The sequence below is a fragment of the Heloderma suspectum genome, chromosome 3 (assembly GCF_057233095.1).
Source record: "Heloderma suspectum isolate Gila_16-S chromosome 3, 16-S_ref, whole genome shotgun sequence".
Lineage (NCBI taxonomy): Eukaryota > Metazoa > Chordata > Lepidosauria > Squamata > Helodermatidae > Heloderma > Heloderma suspectum.
The window spans coordinates 197060021-197081219 of record NC_139460.1 but is presented as its reverse complement, the minus strand read 5'-3'; the positions used below and the strand labels follow the sequence as shown (position 1 = coordinate 197081219).

At 45.3% G+C, this 21199-nt stretch overlaps 1 protein-coding gene across 3 annotated transcripts in view; it reads left to right on the top strand.

The window, feature by feature from the left end:
• The window catches only part of LOC146350607 (rap1 GTPase-GDP dissociation stimulator 1-like), a 64444-nt gene that overhangs the window by 4879 nt on the left and 38366 nt on the right, over positions 1–21199 (top strand). The window contains exons 1-6 of one of the 3 annotated variants that reach the window (XM_084845282.1): positions 137–298; positions 3575–3697; positions 5786–5911; positions 8898–9026; positions 10832–10957; positions 14278–14421. In XM_084845282.1, the coding sequence (XP_084701408.1) occupies positions 5791–5911; positions 8898–9026; positions 10832–10957; positions 14278–14421 (520 nt within the window). In that variant the 5' untranslated portion in view covers positions 137–298; positions 3575–3697; positions 5786–5790. Of the gene's footprint in view, positions 1–136; positions 299–3574; positions 3698–5785; positions 5912–8897; positions 9027–10831; positions 10958–14277; positions 14422–21199 lie in introns of those variants that run through there. The other 2 variants (XM_084845281.1, XM_084845280.1) reach the window with 2 other exon arrangements.

Below are 21199 nucleotides of genomic sequence, written 5' to 3'. Positions count from 1 at the left end.
GCAAAGAGAAAAATGATCAAGCTTGCAGCCCTGGAGTTTTCTGTTGGGAGGGGTAATCCTGAGAGGAGTAGTTTTGTTTCTCCACTTGAGTGTCAGTTTCATTTCTCCACTTAAGTTTCATTTCTTCAGGGTTGAAGCAGTACTTTCAGTTTTGAGGAAGGCAAGGGAGACAGCAAGTAAGGGTCAGAAAGACTAGGCTGCAGCCCAAGCAAGAGCTGAGACAGCCAGCCTGAAGTGAGAGCAGAGTCTGAAGAGTGAGCAGGAAGAAGCAGCCTAGAAAAGTCCAAGGGCAGATAGGGTAAAGGAACTTGCGTTTTGCAACTTTTATTTTCTTTTAATGCCTTTTGTATCACTCAGCTCTATTATGTGAATACCTTTAGTTGTAATTTGTTTGCTTTAAATCTACTGTTAAAACTGTTGTGGTTAAACCCTGTTTATAGTCACCTCACGTCCACAGCCTAAACCCCACCTTACTGGGAAGGGGAAGTTTAAAAGAAGGAAGGTGGGACTCTTAAGGAGGCAAGAGATCCTTAAGGAGTTGCTCAGCGAATCCAGGTCATAGGTGAAACCTTGACAAGTTCAGTGGCTTTCAGTACAGCAAATGATTTAATTAGCCTCCACCAACTTCTTTTCACCAAAAGGTGTTTTAGGACTATGTGATGCCATGTTCCAGGAAGTGCTGGGGAGGTTATGTGCAGAAGACTCTGAACAAACAAGATGATGCAAAGCAGTGTCACCTCCATGTTTTTGAGGCAAGACACACTCAATGGGCCCCCTCCCTCAGTGAATCCACCCTCTCACCACCTAGTTACTGCAAGGCTACTGAGTGAAGAGGCAGGCTTGTATTAAGGCAGATGATGTCATAGGGGCAGCTCAAAAGATTTGGGGCAAGCTCCAAGAAGGGACGTTTCGAGGCACATGCCCTGGTGTATTCCATATAATAACTGTGCCTTCTTCCAGGATACTCCGTTCTATTCCCTGCTCCCTGGCTGTTCATTATCTCCCCTGCCCCCCAGCATTCTCCAGCCACTGAGCATACTCAATCCTCATCAGGCTGTTGGGGGCAGGGGCCCTTGGGGCGCGGGGGGGTTGTACTTATGCAAACCTTAGCATTTCCCTGAACATGCTGATACCTCCCTCTTTTTTCCCCATTGGCTCCATTTTGGCTACAAACCTGTTGGCATAGACCAGCTGAGTTTGATATTGGAAGGGGTGATACATGTATGCCACAGTGCTGGCTTCAGCTGAACACCACAGGTGCCCCAGTCATCTCAATCTTCCCCATTTTCTCCTAAGACACAGAACCGCAGTGAAGTGGCAAGAAAGGATAATGGAAATCTGTCATGTTGATAGCCTCAGTCAACACAATATGCATCATGACTTGATGGTAGCAGAATATTATATAGCCTATTAGAGAGCAGCTGCCATTTGAGATGGTGTTTGTGGGGATGGATTTTTCTGTGGGCTATGGCTGCCACCCAGTTCATCAACTTCTTACAAACACACACACACACACAATCTGATTCAGTCTTCCTTTCTAACAAAGCGAATTTGTACCTGCTGAAAGCTGTTCACTGCATAAGGCAACTGCAACAGATTGAAAGACTCACCCCTTCCTTAAAAGCAAAGGGGAGGGAGAATATTAAAGAAAGGAAGGAGACATGGAAGCTTTTTATGAGCTTCAAAGGCAGCCTATCCAGGTTCAGATGTCAATCCTCTGGGGGTTCCAGTAACTGGATGCCACTTGTAGACTTGACAGGACAGCAGGGACTAATGGGATATATTGCTAACTGCTACTACATATGCTCTAGCTGTCCCTGTTTACCAAGGACAGACCCTATATTCTGGTACTGGTCCCTGGTTAATGGCTCTCTATTTTGCATTTTGGGGATGCCCTTTAAACATTTTATTAGTGTGAGTTGTTGTTTTTTTAGGTTTCTATCCCTGATGGGGCAGGTGAGGTTGGGGAGGCAGATACATCTAATCTTTTGTGCATGTAAACACCTGCACATGAGCACATGTCATGCACCACTTGCCATTTCTCCTGCTACAGTGGCTGAGGCTCATTTGGCATGACTGATTACTTATTATACAACCATTATGGAGCTTTTCAGATGTCATTTGTGTGTAAATAAAGAGGGGGAAGAGTTGAATTGCAGCATGCATTCATCTGAAGGTCCAACAAGAGCCCCCAGCCTATGCACATACAAATGTCTGCATGTAGGGCTCTCCCTGGATGCTCAAAAAACCCATTTGTTCAGGGTTTTCAATCACATGGGAAGAGCCATGCGGTTGTACACTTGTAGGCTTTCTTCAGGCTTTCCACTAAATGCACATATGTCAGGGATGGAGTCTGCTCCCACAATCCTGCGCCCCCCACCCTTTACGAAGATTCTAGCTCGGTGACAGAGCATCTATGCTTTGCATGTAGAAGTTCCCAAGAAGGTCCCTGACATCTGCAGGTAGGACTGGGAAAGACTGTCTGAAACCCCTGGAAAGTGGAAACTTTTCCAGTGGATGGTGGCACCAGCACCAGCTTGTCAGCAGCGCCCTAGCGGCCTCTTTCAGTCTACTCCAATAGCCAACTCAAGACACAGACAAAAGGATTCTTTTCAAGGCTTTAATCCTTTTACAACTTAATGACTCTTTCAGATGCTAATCACCAGTGACTAAGCAATGAACAGCTGAGTAGCCTATGCTCCGGGTAGGCAGTTGGTCCACACCCTCCATTGCTCGTCGCTCCCTGCGTCTGTGTCAAGTGTCTAGCAAGCCCCCCTCCCGCATTCTCTCACTGCCAGGGTCACTATCTACAGGAATGCTGGCAGGAGGAATCTCTGCCAGCTGCTGTGCCTGTGAGGGATGAGCGGGCTCCTCTCCCACGGATAGCTGTTCCTCCTCAGAATCAGAACTGCTCTGGGGTTCTATGGGCTCAGTTTCCACCCTGACACAGCTATTGCCTGAGTTGGAGTGACCGGCTGACAATACTAAGTGCTTCACCACATAAGGCTAAAATCCCACATCCTTACTGGGGCTTCTGCTTCTGGATTCTTTGCGGGATTAAGTTCAGCTCCTTTACACAGGCTGACATGTGCTGTTTTTATTTCTCAGCAAGTTCTATATGTTTCATTTTACACCCACTAGATGGCACTGCTGTTATAGTGCCACTACAGAAGTATGCAGCAAATAAAGTGCATCATAGTGCTTCCTAGAGAAAAATCGGACTTTCCCCGCACTTTACAAAGGTGGGATAAAGGTAATAAACCACAGGAGGGCCCCTGGAGGTTGACAATGTTGTGTAAAGGACCTGCAAACCTCTGTGAGTAACCAGTCTTGATCGCATGATATAAGCCCCATGTGGAGAAGCCCTAAATGATTGGTTCTAGAGAAGTGTCCATCAACACAGACTTCTTAACATGTCAGCCAGGTTGTTTCAATCCAAATTCAAAATTAGACTTGCCAGGTCACAACTTGGTCATCATTCCTCCACATCGCAACTTGGAAACTCCAGTTTCCTATTCTTTGAGAATCCCAGGTCCCCTACCGTCTAACCCAATTGTGTTCTTTATTGTTGCAGAGCACAGAGCCTCCAGCCTTCTTGCTGAAAGCGATGTTTTGCCATCTATAGCCAGATTTCTGCAAAGTACTCCACTTTATGCAGTAAAGGCAGCCCAGGTGCTGGCAGAGATAGCTAAAAATGGTATGTGGCATGACATTTAGGAAAGAGAATTGATTGTTCAGGATTCCTGAACACCTACAATGTTGCAATCTGTTCATTAGCATGGTGTCTGTGAAGCTTACAGTTGCCTTTCAGACCTGCTTGCACTTCCTCAGAGATGATAGGCTGCCATGGAAAGGAATCAAACTACTCCCCTACTTTTTTCTTTTTTACATTCCAGCTATGCATTTGTCTCTTACTTCAGGTCAAGAATGGCTCGAGGTTTGAGCCCCCCCCCCCCGCTATGTGGATGCCCCTCCCTAGAGTTTACCAGTCTTATTTTATAGTATTTGTCAGGAGTGCCCTAGCTGCCTCTTACAGTCCCCTCCAATAGCCAACTCAAGACACAGACGAAGAGGATTCTTTCCAAGGCTTTATTCCTTTACAACTTCATGACTCTTTCAGATGCTAATCACCAGTGACTAAGCAAGGAACTGCACTGGGGTAGTTAGCAGAGTAGCCTAAGTTCCAGGTAAGGCAATTGGTCCCTGTTTGAAGGAGAAGAGCGGGAAACCTCTGAACTTATGGGCTATGGAGATGTCCTCCTCCTTACCCGTAGGTCCTTGGGACGCGACCGCTGTTTTAGTGCCAAGCGGTCAGAGCGCCTCCTCTCGACACCCTCCATCTGGCACTGCTCCCTGCGTCTGCGCCGAGTGTCCAGCAAGCCCCATCCCCCGCTCTCTTGCTGCCAGGGTCACTGTCTCTCTCAGAATGCAGGCAGGAGGAATCTCTCCCTGCCGCTGTGCCTATGAGCGATGAGCGAGCTCCTCTCCCACGGGTTGTTGCTCTTCCTCAGAATCAGAACTGCTCTGGGGCTCTATGGGCTCAGTTTCCACCCTGACAGTATTGTAGGCTTTAAAAAACTGTAAGGAACAGCAGAGCCACTTCGTTTTCCCCACAACGCCACAGAAGTTTTGTCAGCCTCGGATACTGTTGGGAAAACAAAATGGCAGCCACCCAACTGGCAACAGCCTTCCTCACATCCCTCACCCCTAAACTATGCCCTAGACTGATGCAATTTCTGAGGTGTGAGGAAAACAAAATGGTGGCCACCAGATGAATTATGGCCCCTGGAGTTCAATTTTCTCAGGGAAAGGTGCAAATGTATCAGTGTGGTGGGCCCTGCCAGGGAACTAAGGCCCCAGTATCTGTCTGAGGATAATGCTTGCTAATGCAGGACCTGGGTTTAGCTCTGATCAGAGTCATCAAAAGTGTTACAAGATGTTGATTCCTTCCTAGAGATTTCCCGAACTATGCTATTTGTAAGCCAGAGAAAGGGTCTGTAAAGACTGAGCTGCAGGATCTAACCCAGGCTCTTTGCAATACCTCATTTCCCCTGTGTAGGTTCAATTAAAATTAGAGGCAGTGCCAAATCCCACAATTAGTATGTCTTGGCACTGAATATGGGGCTGTTCTACTCATTTTGTAGAACAGGCAAAATGCCCACTCCTTGAAATTAGCCTCAACAGAACTGAAACAGTTCAGGTCTCTGGAAGGCCTAATGACATCAGTGGACACTCAAAAGGGCATAAAGGGCTCCATGTAGCCTGCATCCTACAGCACTAAATTGGCCCCTTTCAACCACCATCCCATTTCACAGTACTTGAGGGGTCGGGGGCAATAAAGAGAGCCCACTTTGGATGTGAGGAGCACATGGCACAGGGAAGCTTTAGAGCCCTTTGGATGCCCAATACTGTCAATGAGCCTAGACAGTTTTTACCTTGAGTTAGTAAGATGCAGGTTACTTTTAAGATGTCCAAGAAATGCATGGATATTTAATGCAGTTTTCCCAGATTAATTAAAGATTGGATTCAGTGGGACATTAATCGCTTATTTAACATATATTAATGAGCATTCACAGACTTAAGAGCACACAGTATGACCTGCTTTTCATCTTTAAGCATGTTCCAGGATTGTCCTCTGAAGGAGTCCAAATTTAGAACACCTGCCCTAGTTTTAATGGCTTTACTTTCGTCATAGTCCTGAGATCTCATTTCTTTGAATTGTTCAGTGCTGGCCTGCACTTTCAGAATGACAACTGAACACAGCCTCTCTCTTCTGTCTATGCAGAGGAAATGAAGACCCCCTGTATAGATGCTGGCATGGTGTCAACCTTGATACCGCTGCTGGACAGCACAGATCAAGAGATGTTGCTTCATGTGGGGAGGGCCATTGGTCGTATCTGCTATGATAACAGTAAGTAGCCACAATTAGGTGTGAGTACATATGCCAGTGGAAAAGATGGACATTTGATGGAGCACTTTAAGACCCAGTTCACATGTCATGGCTACCAAGTGTTTGTTTAAACCCTGGGTAGTTGTGAATGAGCAGGACCAAACAAATGTGCTGTCTCCCACCCTCCCATCTGCTCCCACTGAGCTAAACAATCCAGGGATAGAGCATTGTTGTCCATGATGTCTGAAAGCGGAATTGTGGATCGTTCAGGGATGAATAACCCACAAGCCTGCGTGTTCCTTTTATTGCTTGATTCGATGTGAACCCCACATTACTACCATAAAAAATGACTACAAGTGCGTAAAGGTTGTCTCGAAGTTGTCCTTCTCTGACAACCCACAATTCCTTGTTCTGACGTCACAGGCAACAACCCAGGGACAAAGTGTCCCTCAGTTGTTTAGGTAGCAGGAGTGGGCAGATGGGCGTTAGCAAGCTTTCTTGCTTGCTTGCTCACAACTACCCAGGGTTTAAAGAAACTCTCAGTAGCCATGATGTGTGAACCAGGTCTACGTGTTGTCATGGTCCAGAAATAACGCACATTTGGAATAATAATACCCGGATCCTTATTAATCTCTGTTATATGTTTCATTTTACTTCTGTTGATTTTGTGTGTGTGTTAACGTGTTGAGAAACTAAGGGTTGGTCCCATAACAGTGCCATTCAAACAGCCGTATCTTCCATGTTAGTATGCTTAATTGGTCCATAAGGCCTTCTGTACAGATACCAAGTCATTCAACACACAAGGCTATTTATTTAACAATTTACCGGGGTTTCTGTTTCTGCATTCTAAGAGAGATAAAAATCAGCTCTTTACACAGACAAGTTCTCCACAGCCTCGGGCAGAGAGCAAGTGGTGAATCAATGGGTCTCCCGAGAGATTCAAGTATCTCTCACTCTCTCTCCCACCCCCTCTGCAAAGCAGTGCGTGGGCTGAGGGGTGGCCTCACTGCTGTCACCCGTTTACATAGGGAGTCGCCTTCTTCTTCTTCTTGCTCCCCTGGCCAGCTCCACTCTCGCTTTGAGCCTCTCCTAGCCTGACCAAGAAAACTCTCCTTCCAGCTCAGGTCAACAGGCAGGCTGGCTGGAGGAGGGGAGGAGGGAGAGCAATTGTGATTTTCCTGCTTTTCTCAATGGCTTCTTCTTCCCAGGCTGTGGTTATAGCAGAGCTGCACATTTACACACAGCCATTAAAGCAGATTTACATTTAAATAGTGGATTAACTCAGGGGTGTTTTTTTTAGTGGGATAAAGATCAAATACAGCTGGATGCACCCTGGAGGTTGACAGTGTCATGTAAATGACCAGCAAACTTCTGCGAGTGACCAATCTTGAGTCCATGATAAATGCCTTGTGTAAAGACAGCCCAAGTCTCAAGCCAGTCAACCTTCCTGTTTATTGAACAGCCTTCTAGCCATGGAAAGCCAGTTTAGTGTAGTGGTTGGATGCTGGGATTAGGATTGGGACTGGGGAGACCTAGGTTCAATTCCTGCCTCAGGCAGGACAGTCATTGAGTAACTTTGGGCCCGTCTCCCCCCCCCTCCCCCAGCCTAATCCACTTTGCTGGGTTGCTGTGAGGATAAAATGGGGTGATAATGGTGGACTGTGTATGCTTCCCTGAGCTCGCTTAAGAAATGGTGGGATATAAATGTAATAAAACAATACATGCTCCAGCAGGATGGAAAGAATGGTGGGCAATGGACCAGGCAAAGATTATGGGGCAGGAGAAGCTGAGCTTGCAACTTTTGTTGCAGCTGTGGGCTGTTAAAGAAACAGAAAGTTTCTCTGGTTTGCAATCCGGGAAACACAGCCTTTTTTCAGATCATTTATTTTCCCACAAAACTTTTACATGTGCCCCTCAAAAAATGAAAGAGGATTGTCATTGTGATACATCAGCCACTGTATTTGCTATTGCAAGATATGCTGCTGTCTTTTAACAAGTCTGCACATTACTAGATAACTGGGTGATGTGATAAGCAAGAGCGATCCATAATAATAGTTTCAAATTCCCTATGAGTGTAAAGATCACAAGAGACCAGAAGATCACCAAAAAATGTGCACACTTACAAGATCTGAAGATCTCGAAAGCTTGCACATTTTTAATGATCTTTTGTTTGGCCTAACAAAGGTATTACACTAATATGGGGTTTTGGATTTTTCTTATGTTCAAGACGGCTACCTTTGTTTTCCCTTTCCCCTCAATAGTAATAGCTATGCCATGATAACAATTTCCCATATTGGAGCACTCAGATGTAACCTTCAGCTATGCTAATGCAAATGTAACATGTCACCAGGCCCATAGTCAGAAGTTTGGGGTGGTAGTAGTGATGAAGGGGCTTAAGGGTATATTGCTGGGCCATCATAAGAAATGCAAACAGCACAAAACTCAGTGCAAGGAATTTAATATGTTTAAGTGTAGATCATTTTCATTAAATGGAATTCAGTTTGAAACTCACTCATTATATCGTTATTCAGTGCCAGCCCCAGGAAAAAAAAATTGGGAGGACAAAGAAGTGGCAAAGCGCATTTCCCCGGGGATACACTCTGAGCATGTGAAAAGTGTCTTTCTTTCAAGTAACCACAGGGATCTAACAGTCGGGGGTGGGGATGGGGTGAGTGGGTTTGACAGGAGTATTTACTTCCTTCAGCTTCTTCTGTTGCCGCCTATGTCCCTATTTGGGTCTTTCAGGCTAGTTACATTCAATGGAAGTTATCTTTATTTTTTATTTTAAGCATGAAGCATTGCCTGTCTCTCCATTGAAAGGTGCCAATCCATAGACCTTCAAGGCAGCTCACAACATATGCTCATGTAGTTTACACTCATAAACATAATACCTGGAAAAGGGGTACTCAAAAGATGTCACTCAAAATCTCTTGTGGTGTCTAATAGATCACAGTGGTGACCAACAGGTCACCTTCTGGGGCCTAATTTTTGTACTTGCCTTTTCTAGACGAACTCCAGGAGCAACTGGTAGAGGCTGAAGTGATTACATCATTGGTCAGGATAATGTCGGACTATCCAGATAATGAACCTCTTATCCGTGTCAACTTGCTGGCCTTATCCAACCTTGCTGATCTAGGTAAACAGTACTGTGTCTTTGACTGCTCAAGACATTTTCTTGTGGCTATCTTCTGTTGTTGTTTAATCTGGAAGAGCCTTAGCTTTAAGCATCACCCACCTACCAAGACATACACACCCAGAAGCAAAAGGCCATAATAAGCAAAAACACTTGTAGAGAAAACAAAAATTGCCTGCAACTGAGGGAGAGTGTTGCCTATGTGCTATCACATAGTATTGTACGGTCTCTTCCTTTACCATGTTGCCATGCACCCTTGTCTACACATTTACAAATGTACACATATGTACCCGAACAACATATTTAGGATCTTTACAGTCAAAGTTAAGGTGTGCTATGACAGCAATTGAGGCACCTGGGAGGGGATAAACAAAAGAGATAACATGCCACAGTTTACTATAATTGAATATGCAGTTATTACAAGTACATGAACAGCATCCAGATGAAACTGGCAATTATTGGGTTAAACCTATAGAGAAGTTTGGGAGCCAGAGCGGACAAGGCCAAGAGAAATGGAGCAATGTGTGAGTGTTTTGGAAAGGTGAAAGAGGCGGGGAAACTAGTAACTAATAAAGAGATAGGAGGGTGATAGGGGTCAGATAGACATGTAGGGGGCCTAAAAGAATTGGAGATAAGGAATGCAGATAGCAACTTGGCCTGAGATGACATGGACAGCTGTTCTGTGAACAGAAAGGAATTAGAAAGGAAAAGAAGCAGAAGCAAAGACGTGACCTATTCCAAGGCAGAGAGGAGGCAGCTCTTCCTCGGGGGTCTAATGTGATCCAAGAGTTGGTCCTTAGGACTAGGGCCCAGGATTATAGGAATTGTTCCTTTCAAGTTACCCATGGGTGAAATCATCTTGGCTTTTAGAAAACAAAATGCAGGTTTTTCCCCAGAATAATACAGGGAAAAGACTGTGATGGGAAACCAAAGGTAGCCTGTGGCCAAGTGGGTTCCCTTGAGCCCTGTATGGTACAGAATGTAGAACCCAAACAAAAACTTAGGTTCTGCTTGAACCCTCCAATAAAGTATAATATTAGAGTGTATTGACCAGAATAAGAAGAGGTTAAGCTCTCTTGCTTCACAAGGGACAAACTCTTAGAGGCAGTTAGAATAAATTAACTTAATGAAGAGCACGAATGTCAAAGCTCTTTCAGCTCTAAGGCCAAATTCAGTTTCTGGTAAGCTCTCAGGGGCCATATTCCAATAGTAGCTCCCAACCCACCTGTTGAAGACCAATGTTCTAGTGAACTCTCAGAGGTATCTGACTAGCTGCTGTTGGAATGGTGGACTTAATGGACCTTGGTCTGATCCAGCAAGGCACTTCATACGTTCTTAACATTTACCAAATTTCAGAAATGGTTCATCCCTCACCACATGTCAGGAGTAGAGAAGAATGAGACAGAGCAAGCAATGAAACAGAGGATACTGGTGAGGGCACAGGGTCTGCTGAATTGCCAAAACAGACCAATCAAGTGGACAAAGCAACCTTTAAATTTAAACTTCTCATTGGCCTTCTTGAGTAAACAGCCCTTCTTTCCTCCAGCTCCAGAGCAGGGGTTGCTGATCTCTGCCTTGCCTTGTTGTGAACCTCCCAGAGAGCTTTGGCTGTTGGGTGGTATAGAAATGTAATAAACAAATAAACAAATCTGGAGTTCACAGAACAGTCAAGGCAGAAAACTTTCAGAAAGGCATGTCCCAGAATCAGAGCAGCCATTTCTCATCTCTAAGCTCATAGGAAGATTGTTTTCCTTGAGTTATATTTAAAATCAAGTTATTCATATACAACTTCAATTTTTTAAATCCAGATATTGCTAAAGAGGCACTTAGCAAGACCAGAGTTGCAGAACATTTGGTACATCAGCTGCAAAGGGCAAACCACCAAGAGAAGGTAGAAATCATCCTTGAGGTTCTACAGACACTAGCGGAGAACGGTAAGAGCCTTATGAGATGGGGGGTGGTGGTTTTATGTGTTTCCACACAGTCATCCAAGTTCGCAGTGTCAGCTTATTTAAGCAGAGACTGAAGGAATACCCAAAGCAATCATTTATAGGCATGTTTCAAGCAGACCTTAACAGAGGCCCGTCACCTGAGGTATCAGAGCAACTTTCTTCTGCTTTCTTTTCAATTATTTATAGTGGGGGGAATCAGCCCACTACTCAGAAAGTTAATGACCTCTTTAAGGGCATTTTAATTATGAATAGGAAAGCTGGCTTCTAGTTGTATCATTCTAAAAACCTGGGTATTGGGTCTGAGTGGCTAAAAAGTGAAAATCAACCACCAGTAGCCCAAAGTTCATGTTAAACTAAGATGCATGTGTGCTTATTCACACATTATGTCAGAAAAATGGGTGAGCTGTATCCAACATTAGTCTAACAAGTCCCATTCATTTCAATGGATCTACTCCAAGTAGGACTAACATTGGACACAATCCAAAAAATTCCCTGTGGCATCTACCTGTGTTGCATGTGTGACTTAAACTATATTTGGGAGCCCATTTGTTGCATATTTATCATGTTCAGTGTGTCATTACATGTTGAAAATGTAATGTGAGAAGCAGCAATGTCAGTGAAGTGATAGAAAATAGAAGGAGGCAAACACTGGAGCCTGGTGGTTCTGATTTTGGTGGGGCTGTGATTCCATTCTGGGTTTCAGTCAGAATCAGCCAGAACTCTAAAGGAGAACCCATCTTAGGGTTCCTCACCTTGGATACCTCCTTTAGAGTTCTGGCTGGTTCTGACTGAAGCCCAGAATGGAATCACAGCCCCACTGAAATCAGAGTCACCAACTTCCACTACAGGCTAAATGAACAGGTACTGAAAGGGACTGTCATGTTTCTTTGTATATCTGGCCCACAGAATAGCATTAGTTACTTGCATTGTATTTTAAAAGCCCTCAAAGCCTTTATTTTGATTAGATCACAGTAGACATTACTGGCTGATTAATGCAGCATGATCAACTTCAATTAAACAAATTAAGATTAATGAAATCATTTAAGGGAAATGTCAGAGTTATTCATATCTGAAATTCCAACTATTTCCTCCCTCACCCTATTTGTTTGTTCATAATTAAAAGGTAATATTGTGTCCTGATGTTAACTAACAGTCTAGAATTTTTAAAGCATCTCAATATCCCAGACGAACAAGACATCTTTTTTTAATAGCTTCTGTTATAAATCTAACAGTTGTTACCATAGTTCCCCTTCACTCGCATACAGACATAGCAGGAGGGGAGCTATTTCCACATGACGCAAGCTCACAGAGCCGTGGTATACGTGTGGATACCTATTGTATTAGTACTTGAGCCTACAGTGGGTCTTGAACTGGCAACCTACCACTACCCAGCTCAGGCCAAAGAAGGAATCTGCAAGGAGACCAGCCACATCAGCCTTTTTACCAAGAGGCCAGAGCCACCTAAGTGATACTCCCTGAAGCTTCTGGGTCAGGGCTGCTCATTGGTCTGAGCAACTAGGAGACTCTGCTTTTGTTGGGTACAGATTATTTTTCCATGGCTCCCCCCTGTCTTTGCCTCACTTCCAAATTAATAGGAGCAGCACCTGACAATACCTGAGACATGTGGGCAGGGGCGGTTGCATCTTTCCCATGCAGCCGTCATGCTGTGGGAGGGATGACAAAGATCAGGAGGAAAAGGCATGTGTAATTGGCCTCACCCATGTGGTTCCAGTTTTCACACAGATACCACATCACAGGGAAGAAGCTCCCACAGCACTGTAGGTAGGTGTGAAGGGTTGTGCTGTTTAACAGTGGACCAGTCCTATCAAATGAGCAATGAAGTGTGTGTGAGGGAGAGGGAGAGAGAGAGAATAACCTTTGAGACTACCTGCAACTTTGCTCAGTGCTGCAAGGATAACCTTCTTTGGGTTTCCTCTTGCTTGTTACCCACACTTGTTTAGGACACATGTTCAGGTACATATCTGAAACCTATTTGTCTATGTTCAGGGAATAACAGGGAAGATTATCATCTTTTCTGAATAAGGGGTGTTTTACTCCAGGTAGATGTGTGTTGATACTAATTGGAAGGTCACATAAGAGTTTAGGGCTCTCTGTATCCAGTTGATAAGTCATGTGCAGGCATCACAACATTGAAGGTGTGGAAGGGAGATGGATCTGCCGCATCCACCCTTGATCTCCCTGTGTTGACTGGGAAGGTCTGAAGACAGCCTATAGCTGTGTCTGCCTGAACCCTGATTTCGCAGGGCACCTGATTGCACAGAGGACCATAACCACATTCAGATGAACATAGTCACAGTCTCTCCACAGGTCTTCCTACAGGGAGATCGAGGGTGAGGGTGGTACATGTGTCTCTATGTCCACTCCACTCTTTCAGTTTTGGAATGCCTGTATGGGGCTATGGTGTCATCTTGACTGAATGAAGAAGGGGAATTTGGCATCTATACCTTCAAGCATTCTTAGGCCAACATATAGAGGTCTGGGAACACTGTCTTAGTCATTTCGGTAGACAGTGTCAAGGGTAACTGCAAATAAACTGACAGTCTTCATTTGCCTTTACCAGCTAACTCCAGACAAAATGGAGGCTTGAGACACAAAACGAGTGTGTGGAGGACCCAAAATGGAAGCAAGCTGGTGCTCTTTGGCAACATCCTTCTCCACAAAAATAATTTAATGTAAATTAGTTGATTCTCCACACACGGTAATCACTCTTTTCATTAAGGAATAGGCCCAATTCATAGGTTATCTAAGCAGCATTGATACAGCTTCTCAACGGCTGCTTTCCATACTACACCAGTAAGTAATGTATGAGATGAAGAATATATCTATGCTACAGAATTAGGCTGGCTTAGTAGCCATTTCCTCTCTCCAGGGAACTCTAGGAACTGTAGTTTGGGAGCAAGGGGATAATTAGTGATCTCTAGTAGAGCCCCTTTCCCAAACTACAACTCCCAGGATTCTTTAAGAGAATTCATGCCATGCTTACAAATATCTGATATACGTTTATTCCAGAGGTAAACATGGGCCAAAAGAGATCACATGGTGGGAGGGGAAGATCACATAGGAAGTTTTATTTACTTGAAGGATTTTTCTCCTTCAAACTAGTACACATGACCCCATATGATCTGCCCCTCCCGTGCAGTCTTATTTCATATGCCGCCAAAGTGCCATGAGATGGGATGCAAATCATAGTGTGGGAACCAGCTGTCACCCATCTACTTAATTGGGCTACCAAGACCCCACAAAAATGCTTTCATTGTGGATGCTTATGATGACCTCTGCAGATGCCCTGAAATTGCAGTTGGCTGAAGCTGGTATCCAGGAAGCTGTGGCAGAGATCCTGCTGAGGCTCCAGGACAGTTCCAAGCCAGAAGACATGTGCAGCTTAAAGGCTGCGTCAGACCTGATTGTGTCATTGCTACTTGGAGGTAAGAATATGAGAGCCAAGGGAGGGAATCCAGATGCACAAAGCAAGAACAGCTGCAGGAGTGCCATCTGGCCCCCTTCCTTGCTACAGATGCATTTCTGCAGCCTGTTGTCTCCAGATTCCTGGAGGGAATTTTTCTCCACAGATGGCATTTAAAAAAAAAAAAACCCTGATCATACAGTTGTAATATGAATGCACTGCCCATGTAATGCCTGTGTCAGCCTCCGAGTATGTACACATTTGCATTTAATGCAAGGAGGCTAGCCTTTTGGCCAGAGGTTGCAAGAGGACACATGAGTCAGTGTCTCAATTCAGTCTGCCCACAGGTGGGTTCCCACAACTTTTCACAGCCTTGCAGTAACATATAATTAGGCCCTAAGATAGAAAGAAAACAGAACTTGCATGGATAAACATATACAGCCAACACCTTCCAAAACAAAAGCCCAGTGCTGTCCAGTTTGATTGGCAGCAGCTCTTCAAGGTTTTTCCTCAGCCCTGCTACCCAAGAGCTGTTGAGCTGGGGGCCATCTTCACAGTCGATTTAGTGTGGAGTGGGAGCACTTTAAGGTCATTCACATCACATGACATCATCTCCTATTTGCAGTCATCCAGCAGCTTCTGTCCTGAAAAGCTGCATTTTCGGAAACTCCTTTTATTTGTTGTTGTTGTTGTTGTTGTTTAAGTTAAAGTGGCTCCCAAGCTGTCCCACTGCTGTGTGACCCATCCCCCTGCATTAAATCCTGGGCATGCCTCTGTGATGTGGCTGGGACCTGGCAGTGACGTGGTCAAGGGGTGGGGCTGCTGGAGGCTTCCTTTCCCACTTTCTGCTGTAGACTCTTCACCCATTTGCAACAAGTAGCCTGCTGTTCCGGAGTAATCTACGAGCCAGGGAGGGAGCAAGGAAACAAGAGGCAGTGGGGATGGTGGGATCAGGGAGTGAAGTAGCAGCTCCACAGTCTGCTGTTTCTCATTCATAAGTCGGGCGGGGGAGGAGGAAGCCACCATCCTCCCTCCTCCGACGGGAGGGCAGCAAGTCCCACTGAAGTAAATTGCCATTCTGATGGGGGAGGAGTAGGGCTGTGGTGTTTGTATGCATGAGCGAGGCAGGCTAGGTAGTCTCATTGAGGTAAATCGCCGTTCTGACGGGGAGGAGTAGGGCTGTGGTGTTTGTATGCATGAGCGAGGCAGGCTGGTTAGTTTCATCAAGGTAAATTACCATTCTGACGGGGAGGACTAGCAGTCTGATGAATGGGCAAGGCGGGCTAGTTACAGGATTGGTATTGCTTGCTCTCTGACTCATAAGAGCCAGGGGAGCTAGGGGTGGGAAATAAGCCCCTCTCAGTCACTGAGCAGCACTTCCCAGGTTGATGACATTCAGCTCTCCTCCCAGACTCCACCCACCCAACCCCAAAGTTTCAAGCCCCGTGTGACTGGAAAAGCAGTTTTTTGGTGCTGTATACTTGCTTTTCTTGCTTCATGCATCCCTGACAGACCAAAGCTGATTTCATGAAAATCCAGAAAATACCCTGATGCGTTTCTTATTCCATTGTCATGTAGATCCAGCCCTGCAGAAGGTGGGGAATGAACTTGGGATCTTATGCACACAGAGCATGTACTTTACCACTGAACTATGGCCCCACATCCAAATTAGGCTTTGCGACTTGGACACACATCTCCAATTTACTTATCATATTTGCATCCTGCTTGTCCCCCCGAGAAACTCAGGGCATCGTCCATGGGATTATCCCATTTTATCTCCCAACAATTCTGTGAGTTAGTTAAGCTGAGATGCAATGACCTGACCAAGGTTGCCCAATACAATAGGCTTAATGGCTGAATGGGTGTATCATTTCATAGAATGGGGCTTTAAACCCACACCTCTCCAGTCCAGTACACCATCCACTATACCACACTGCCTGAGAAAAAAAACCCAATGGTCAAATGCTGATTCACATTTCCATTAAAACCACAGTGAGCACTCCTAAGCATACTTGCTTGAGAATAAGTAAGATTCATTGTCTTCAGTGGTACTTACTTCCAAATAAATATGCAAAGGATATAGCTGTCCAGCTGTTTCTTTCCTTCCATATCATATAAAGGTGACTGCATGCACAGCCTCCCTCACTGCCACTGTGCTCTTGCCCCTGTAATCCTGTGCAAGATGATACTCACTTCCTCGTTGCAGTCAACCTACTAATGGGAAGGGTGGTAGACACACCAGTGGGAAGGTCCAAGGTAGCCTTTTAGGTCAGTTTCCTTGAGAGGGGTCTAGTGACTTTCAGTACAATCCTATGCATTTCTACTTAGAGGTAAATCTTATTGACTACAGCAGGGCTTACTCCCAGGTAAGTACGTATAAGATTGTAGTTTCAGTGTGTGTTTTGTAATAAACAAATTATTTACAAGTGCACAGGTTGAGCAACTGGGAAGCAAACATACACACAGGCAGTTTATCAGTTCCAAAGCACCATCAGTTCAGCCCCTCGTTATTCTAGGAATTCCTCCTGTCAGTGGCAAACCTGTTAGCAACTTTTCATGTAAGCTACAGCCACAGAATGTGGCAGGTCCTCTCACCTCCCACAGTCAAAATGCAAATGCTTCTGCCCTTGCCCTGGCAGCTGGAATGTGACACGTTCCTGTGATTAATCATCATCCTATTGTCCACCATCAAGTGGACAAAAACCTAAGAGAGAAAGGGCCATTCTCCAGAATCAAGGAGCAAGTTTACAACAATATATCATGGAAAACAAGGGCTGGGAGGAGCAGGAGCAAATTGCCTTGGTAGGCTCCTCCATACCCAAATTTTTAAATTTGTTTGGTAAAAATGCAGCAGGGAGGGGTCGTAGCTCAGTGGCAGAGTATATGCTTTGCATGCAGAAGGTCTCCGGTTCAGTCCCCAGAAAAGAATCCTACCTAAAGCCCTGGAGACCCGCTGTCCATCAGTGTCGACTATACCAGGCTAGAAGGGCCAGTGGTGTGACTCAGGCAGTTTCCTGTATTCCTTTGGGTGTTGCCACTACTGTCTAAATAAGGATGGTCTTATTTCTAAAAGAGAGAGCAGAAAGAAACAGTGCTTTGTGCCAGAGCTAGCAGTAAGACAAGGGGTAGTTTGATATAAAGTCTGCAAGCAGACTGTGCCACATTCTAGAGAAGGAACCACTAGTCAGTTTTTACCTAGAGGAAAATTCCTACTGGATCCCAAGTATGAGGGAGATTATGATCAAGTAGATTGTCTGTGAAAAAACTCCATAGCAATTAAGAGATCACCCAATACAATCTCCAATCTCTATTGGGACTTTCCAAAAGCAGAGATAAATACAGCTTGAAGATATTTCCTTACAACAGCTTTAGAGATCAGTGTCAACGTATTTCATTTAAACCCATCCCATTAATATTACATATATGTTGAATTTCCCCTGGTTTGATTCATAATTCATCTGAATAAATGAATTGACAGACTGTCTGCTGGAGGGAGGCGTTTGGAGGTCATTAGGGATACATGGCATCGTGGCCATCCAGCAGCCACCCCGGAGCTTATCACAGAAAAACCGGATTTCCTGACATTGCTTAAAGCCCGATCCTTTTCCTTAAGTTGGGTTCTCCCCAGTATGGTTGCTGTGTGCCCCAAACCCTGCATTTACCACTTGCCTTGCCCAGGGGTGTGCCTTTCACCATGACCCCAGTCAAGAGGTGTTTCCAGTGTGTTTCCATCCATGTATTTCCCAGCACAAACATATGTGTGTTTACTCAAAAATAACTCCCATTGTGGTCAATGAGGCTTGTCCCCTAAATGTGCACATCAGGATTTACAGAGATCCCCTGCAATTGAAATAGTACATTTTAAAGCACTAATTCTCTAAGGCCTGTAAAGCACTTTCTCAAAGCAGCGATTCTCCAGTGTTTGGTTTATTGCCATTTGGAAGTAACTACTTTCACCTTCAGTCATCCCAATCCGGTGCAGCATCATTAGAAAGGGGGCTGGTTTCCCCTGTGTCTCCCAGCACAAAGTGTGTCTACTCAGAAGTAACTCCCATTGTGCTCAATGAGGCTTGTAATTAAGAAGAAGAAAGGTGAGAGAGCCTGGAAGGGGGTGGAAGCCGATCTTATTGGTTGAGCAGGCCCTGCCAGTCAGTTGATGTTCACTCCAAACCCCCCCCCCCCTCACCCAGGAGTATGTTCTGTGAAGCGAGTTAGAATGCTACGATGCACTCACTCATGGAGCCCTGCCTGGACCAAAACTAGCTCCTTGAAAAATGTGGGTAAGCCAGTCCTTCTTTCTCCTTCCGTTGTCGTGGAGACACCCTCCTGGATATCTGAAAATCAATCCAGTTTGCCTAGGATTAAATGCCAAACTGGGTCTGGCAATAATGATGACATTGTTGATTAGGCTCTGGTGTGGACCCAGAGCCCCTGTGCATTCTTTAACTCTCCCAGTGCCTACGAAGTCCAACTTACCCCTATGCCACCTCGCATTACTTACCCAAAGCAAAGGAAAGTGGAGATGGTCTGATCTGTAGTGGGGAGCGTGAAGGCCTTAGATGTTCCAGTCCTTGTGCTGTGCATTTTTGGTTGCTGGTTGTGTGATGCTGGATTGATGCTGCTTTGAGTTGAACAGCACTCCATGTGCAATGCTTAATTCCTATCTGTTCAACCTGTACATTTGTAAATTAAGGGCGCAATCCTACCTAGACCACCTATCCAAAGCAAGACAGGAGAAGCATAGAGGGGATCGTTCCCTCCGCACTACTCCTGCCCCGCTTTTTCTGCTAGACAGCCAATTGTGGCTGTTTAGCCGCAGAAGGACGGAATGGGGAAGGAGGCTGTTGTACGACACATAGGATGTGTCATACAGACAGCTATGCTCTCCCCGTCCTGGAACGCCCCCAGCCAAGCCACTTTCTGGCCCCTCCGCACTCCTCTTGTGAGCGCAGAGGATGGGGCTGTTCCACGCTGCTTCCAAGGCCGCGCAGAAGTGGGGGAAGGTTGGTTCTCCAGGAACTGACCTCAGAGCACAGGCTCCGAGGTCGGTTCCTGGATAACAGCATATCCTATGGCCACTAGCCGCTGTCTAGCGGCCATAGGATTGCTCCCTCTATAGTGCATTAAAAACCTTATTCCTACTTTCATCTCACCCTGCAAAAGACTGCCCCTAGGAAGTTCTGCATTGTAGCCTTCTCCAACCTGATGCCCTCCAGATGTTTTGGACTACAACTCCCAGCATTCCTGACCACTGGCCATGCTGGCTGGGAATGATAGGGGTTGAAGTGCAAAACATCTGGAGGGCAACAGGTTGGTGAAGGCTGTATCTACAGCTTATAGAAGTTGTGCTAGTTAACAATGTTTCAAGCTTTCTATGGATCCCACGTAGCTTTTTCTTCATTTGGAGATATTGCTCACAGAATGTCACCATGTCACCAGAAATCTTATTACTTCTCCTCTTAAGATAGCACAGAAAGGGAGGTCAGAATCTAGCCTGGCCTTTGCAAGCCAGAAAGTGTTGTTTTTAGCTTAATATCAGTGGGTTACAGGGTGCTGATCTAGCAAGCATATTGTAGCTGAAGAAAGAATTTCATTTGTGTTTTTTATTTTTTTGTCTAACTAGATAAAGAGAGGAGTTTTGGCGTCTGTTCCAAATATAAACACTGGGGGATTGCTGTTACTTCTTTTTATGGTTACAAAATTGTAGTAATTACTATAAACAGAAAGCAATCCATGTAAAACAGACATCCAATTAGTTATACAGTTATTTACCAGCTGGGGTGCGGATGGGCAACGTATCACTTGTGCGTGAAACAGAGAGAGTGAATTCTGCAAAGGTCTGGGGTGGGTTTGTTTTTATTTTGGTCACTCTCATTGACTCAGGGCTGGTCTGCGTGTTACCTTCTGTCAGGAGTGCACTGGCGGCCTCTTTCAGTACACTCCAATAGCCAACTCAAGACACAGACAAAAGGATTCTTTTCAAGGCTTTAATCCTTTTACAACTTAATGACTCTTTCAGGTGCTAATCACCGGTGACTAAGCAATGAACAGCAGAGTAGCCTATGCTCCGAGTAGGCAGTTGATCCCCGTTTGAAGGAGAGTCACTTGAAGACCCTGAACTTATGGGCTAGGGAGAGATCCTCCCTCTTTCCCTTGGGTCCACGGGAGGCGGCCATTGCTTGCGCGCCAAACAGATGCTACGCCTCCTTTCGGCGCCCTCCATCGCTCGTCACTGCCTGCGTCTGCATCGAGCGTCTAGCAAGCCCCGTACCCATACTTTCTCACTGCTAGGATCACTATCTATCTCAGGAATGCTGGCAGGAGGAATCTCTGCCAGCTGCTGTGCCTGTGAGGGATGAGCTGGCTCCACTCCCACGGATTGCTGATCCTCCTCAGAATCAGAACTGCTCTGGGGCTCTATCGGGTCAGTTTCCACCCTGACACCTTCATCACATGGAGGAAATGGAAACCTCCTCTGGGCAATGGCTTCTCCATAGTCTACTGCTGTAACACATGTAATGGCAGATCGTGTTGTTCATCCAGCTGGAGACCTTCTAGAATTGTTGGTATTACCCAATAAAAACTTCACATGATGATGAAAAACATCAGATGTCACACTACACATTATGGCATTAGCATGAAGAAGCTTCCTCTGCATAATGAAGCCTTGAGCACCATTTTTGGGTGGAAAGGCAGGATTTAAATCAAATAAATAGAAAATAAAATAAACATTGTCTCTTTGTTAACCAGCCCTGCTTCCCTCTCTTCCAGTGTCCTATGTACAAGTAGAGTTCAACATC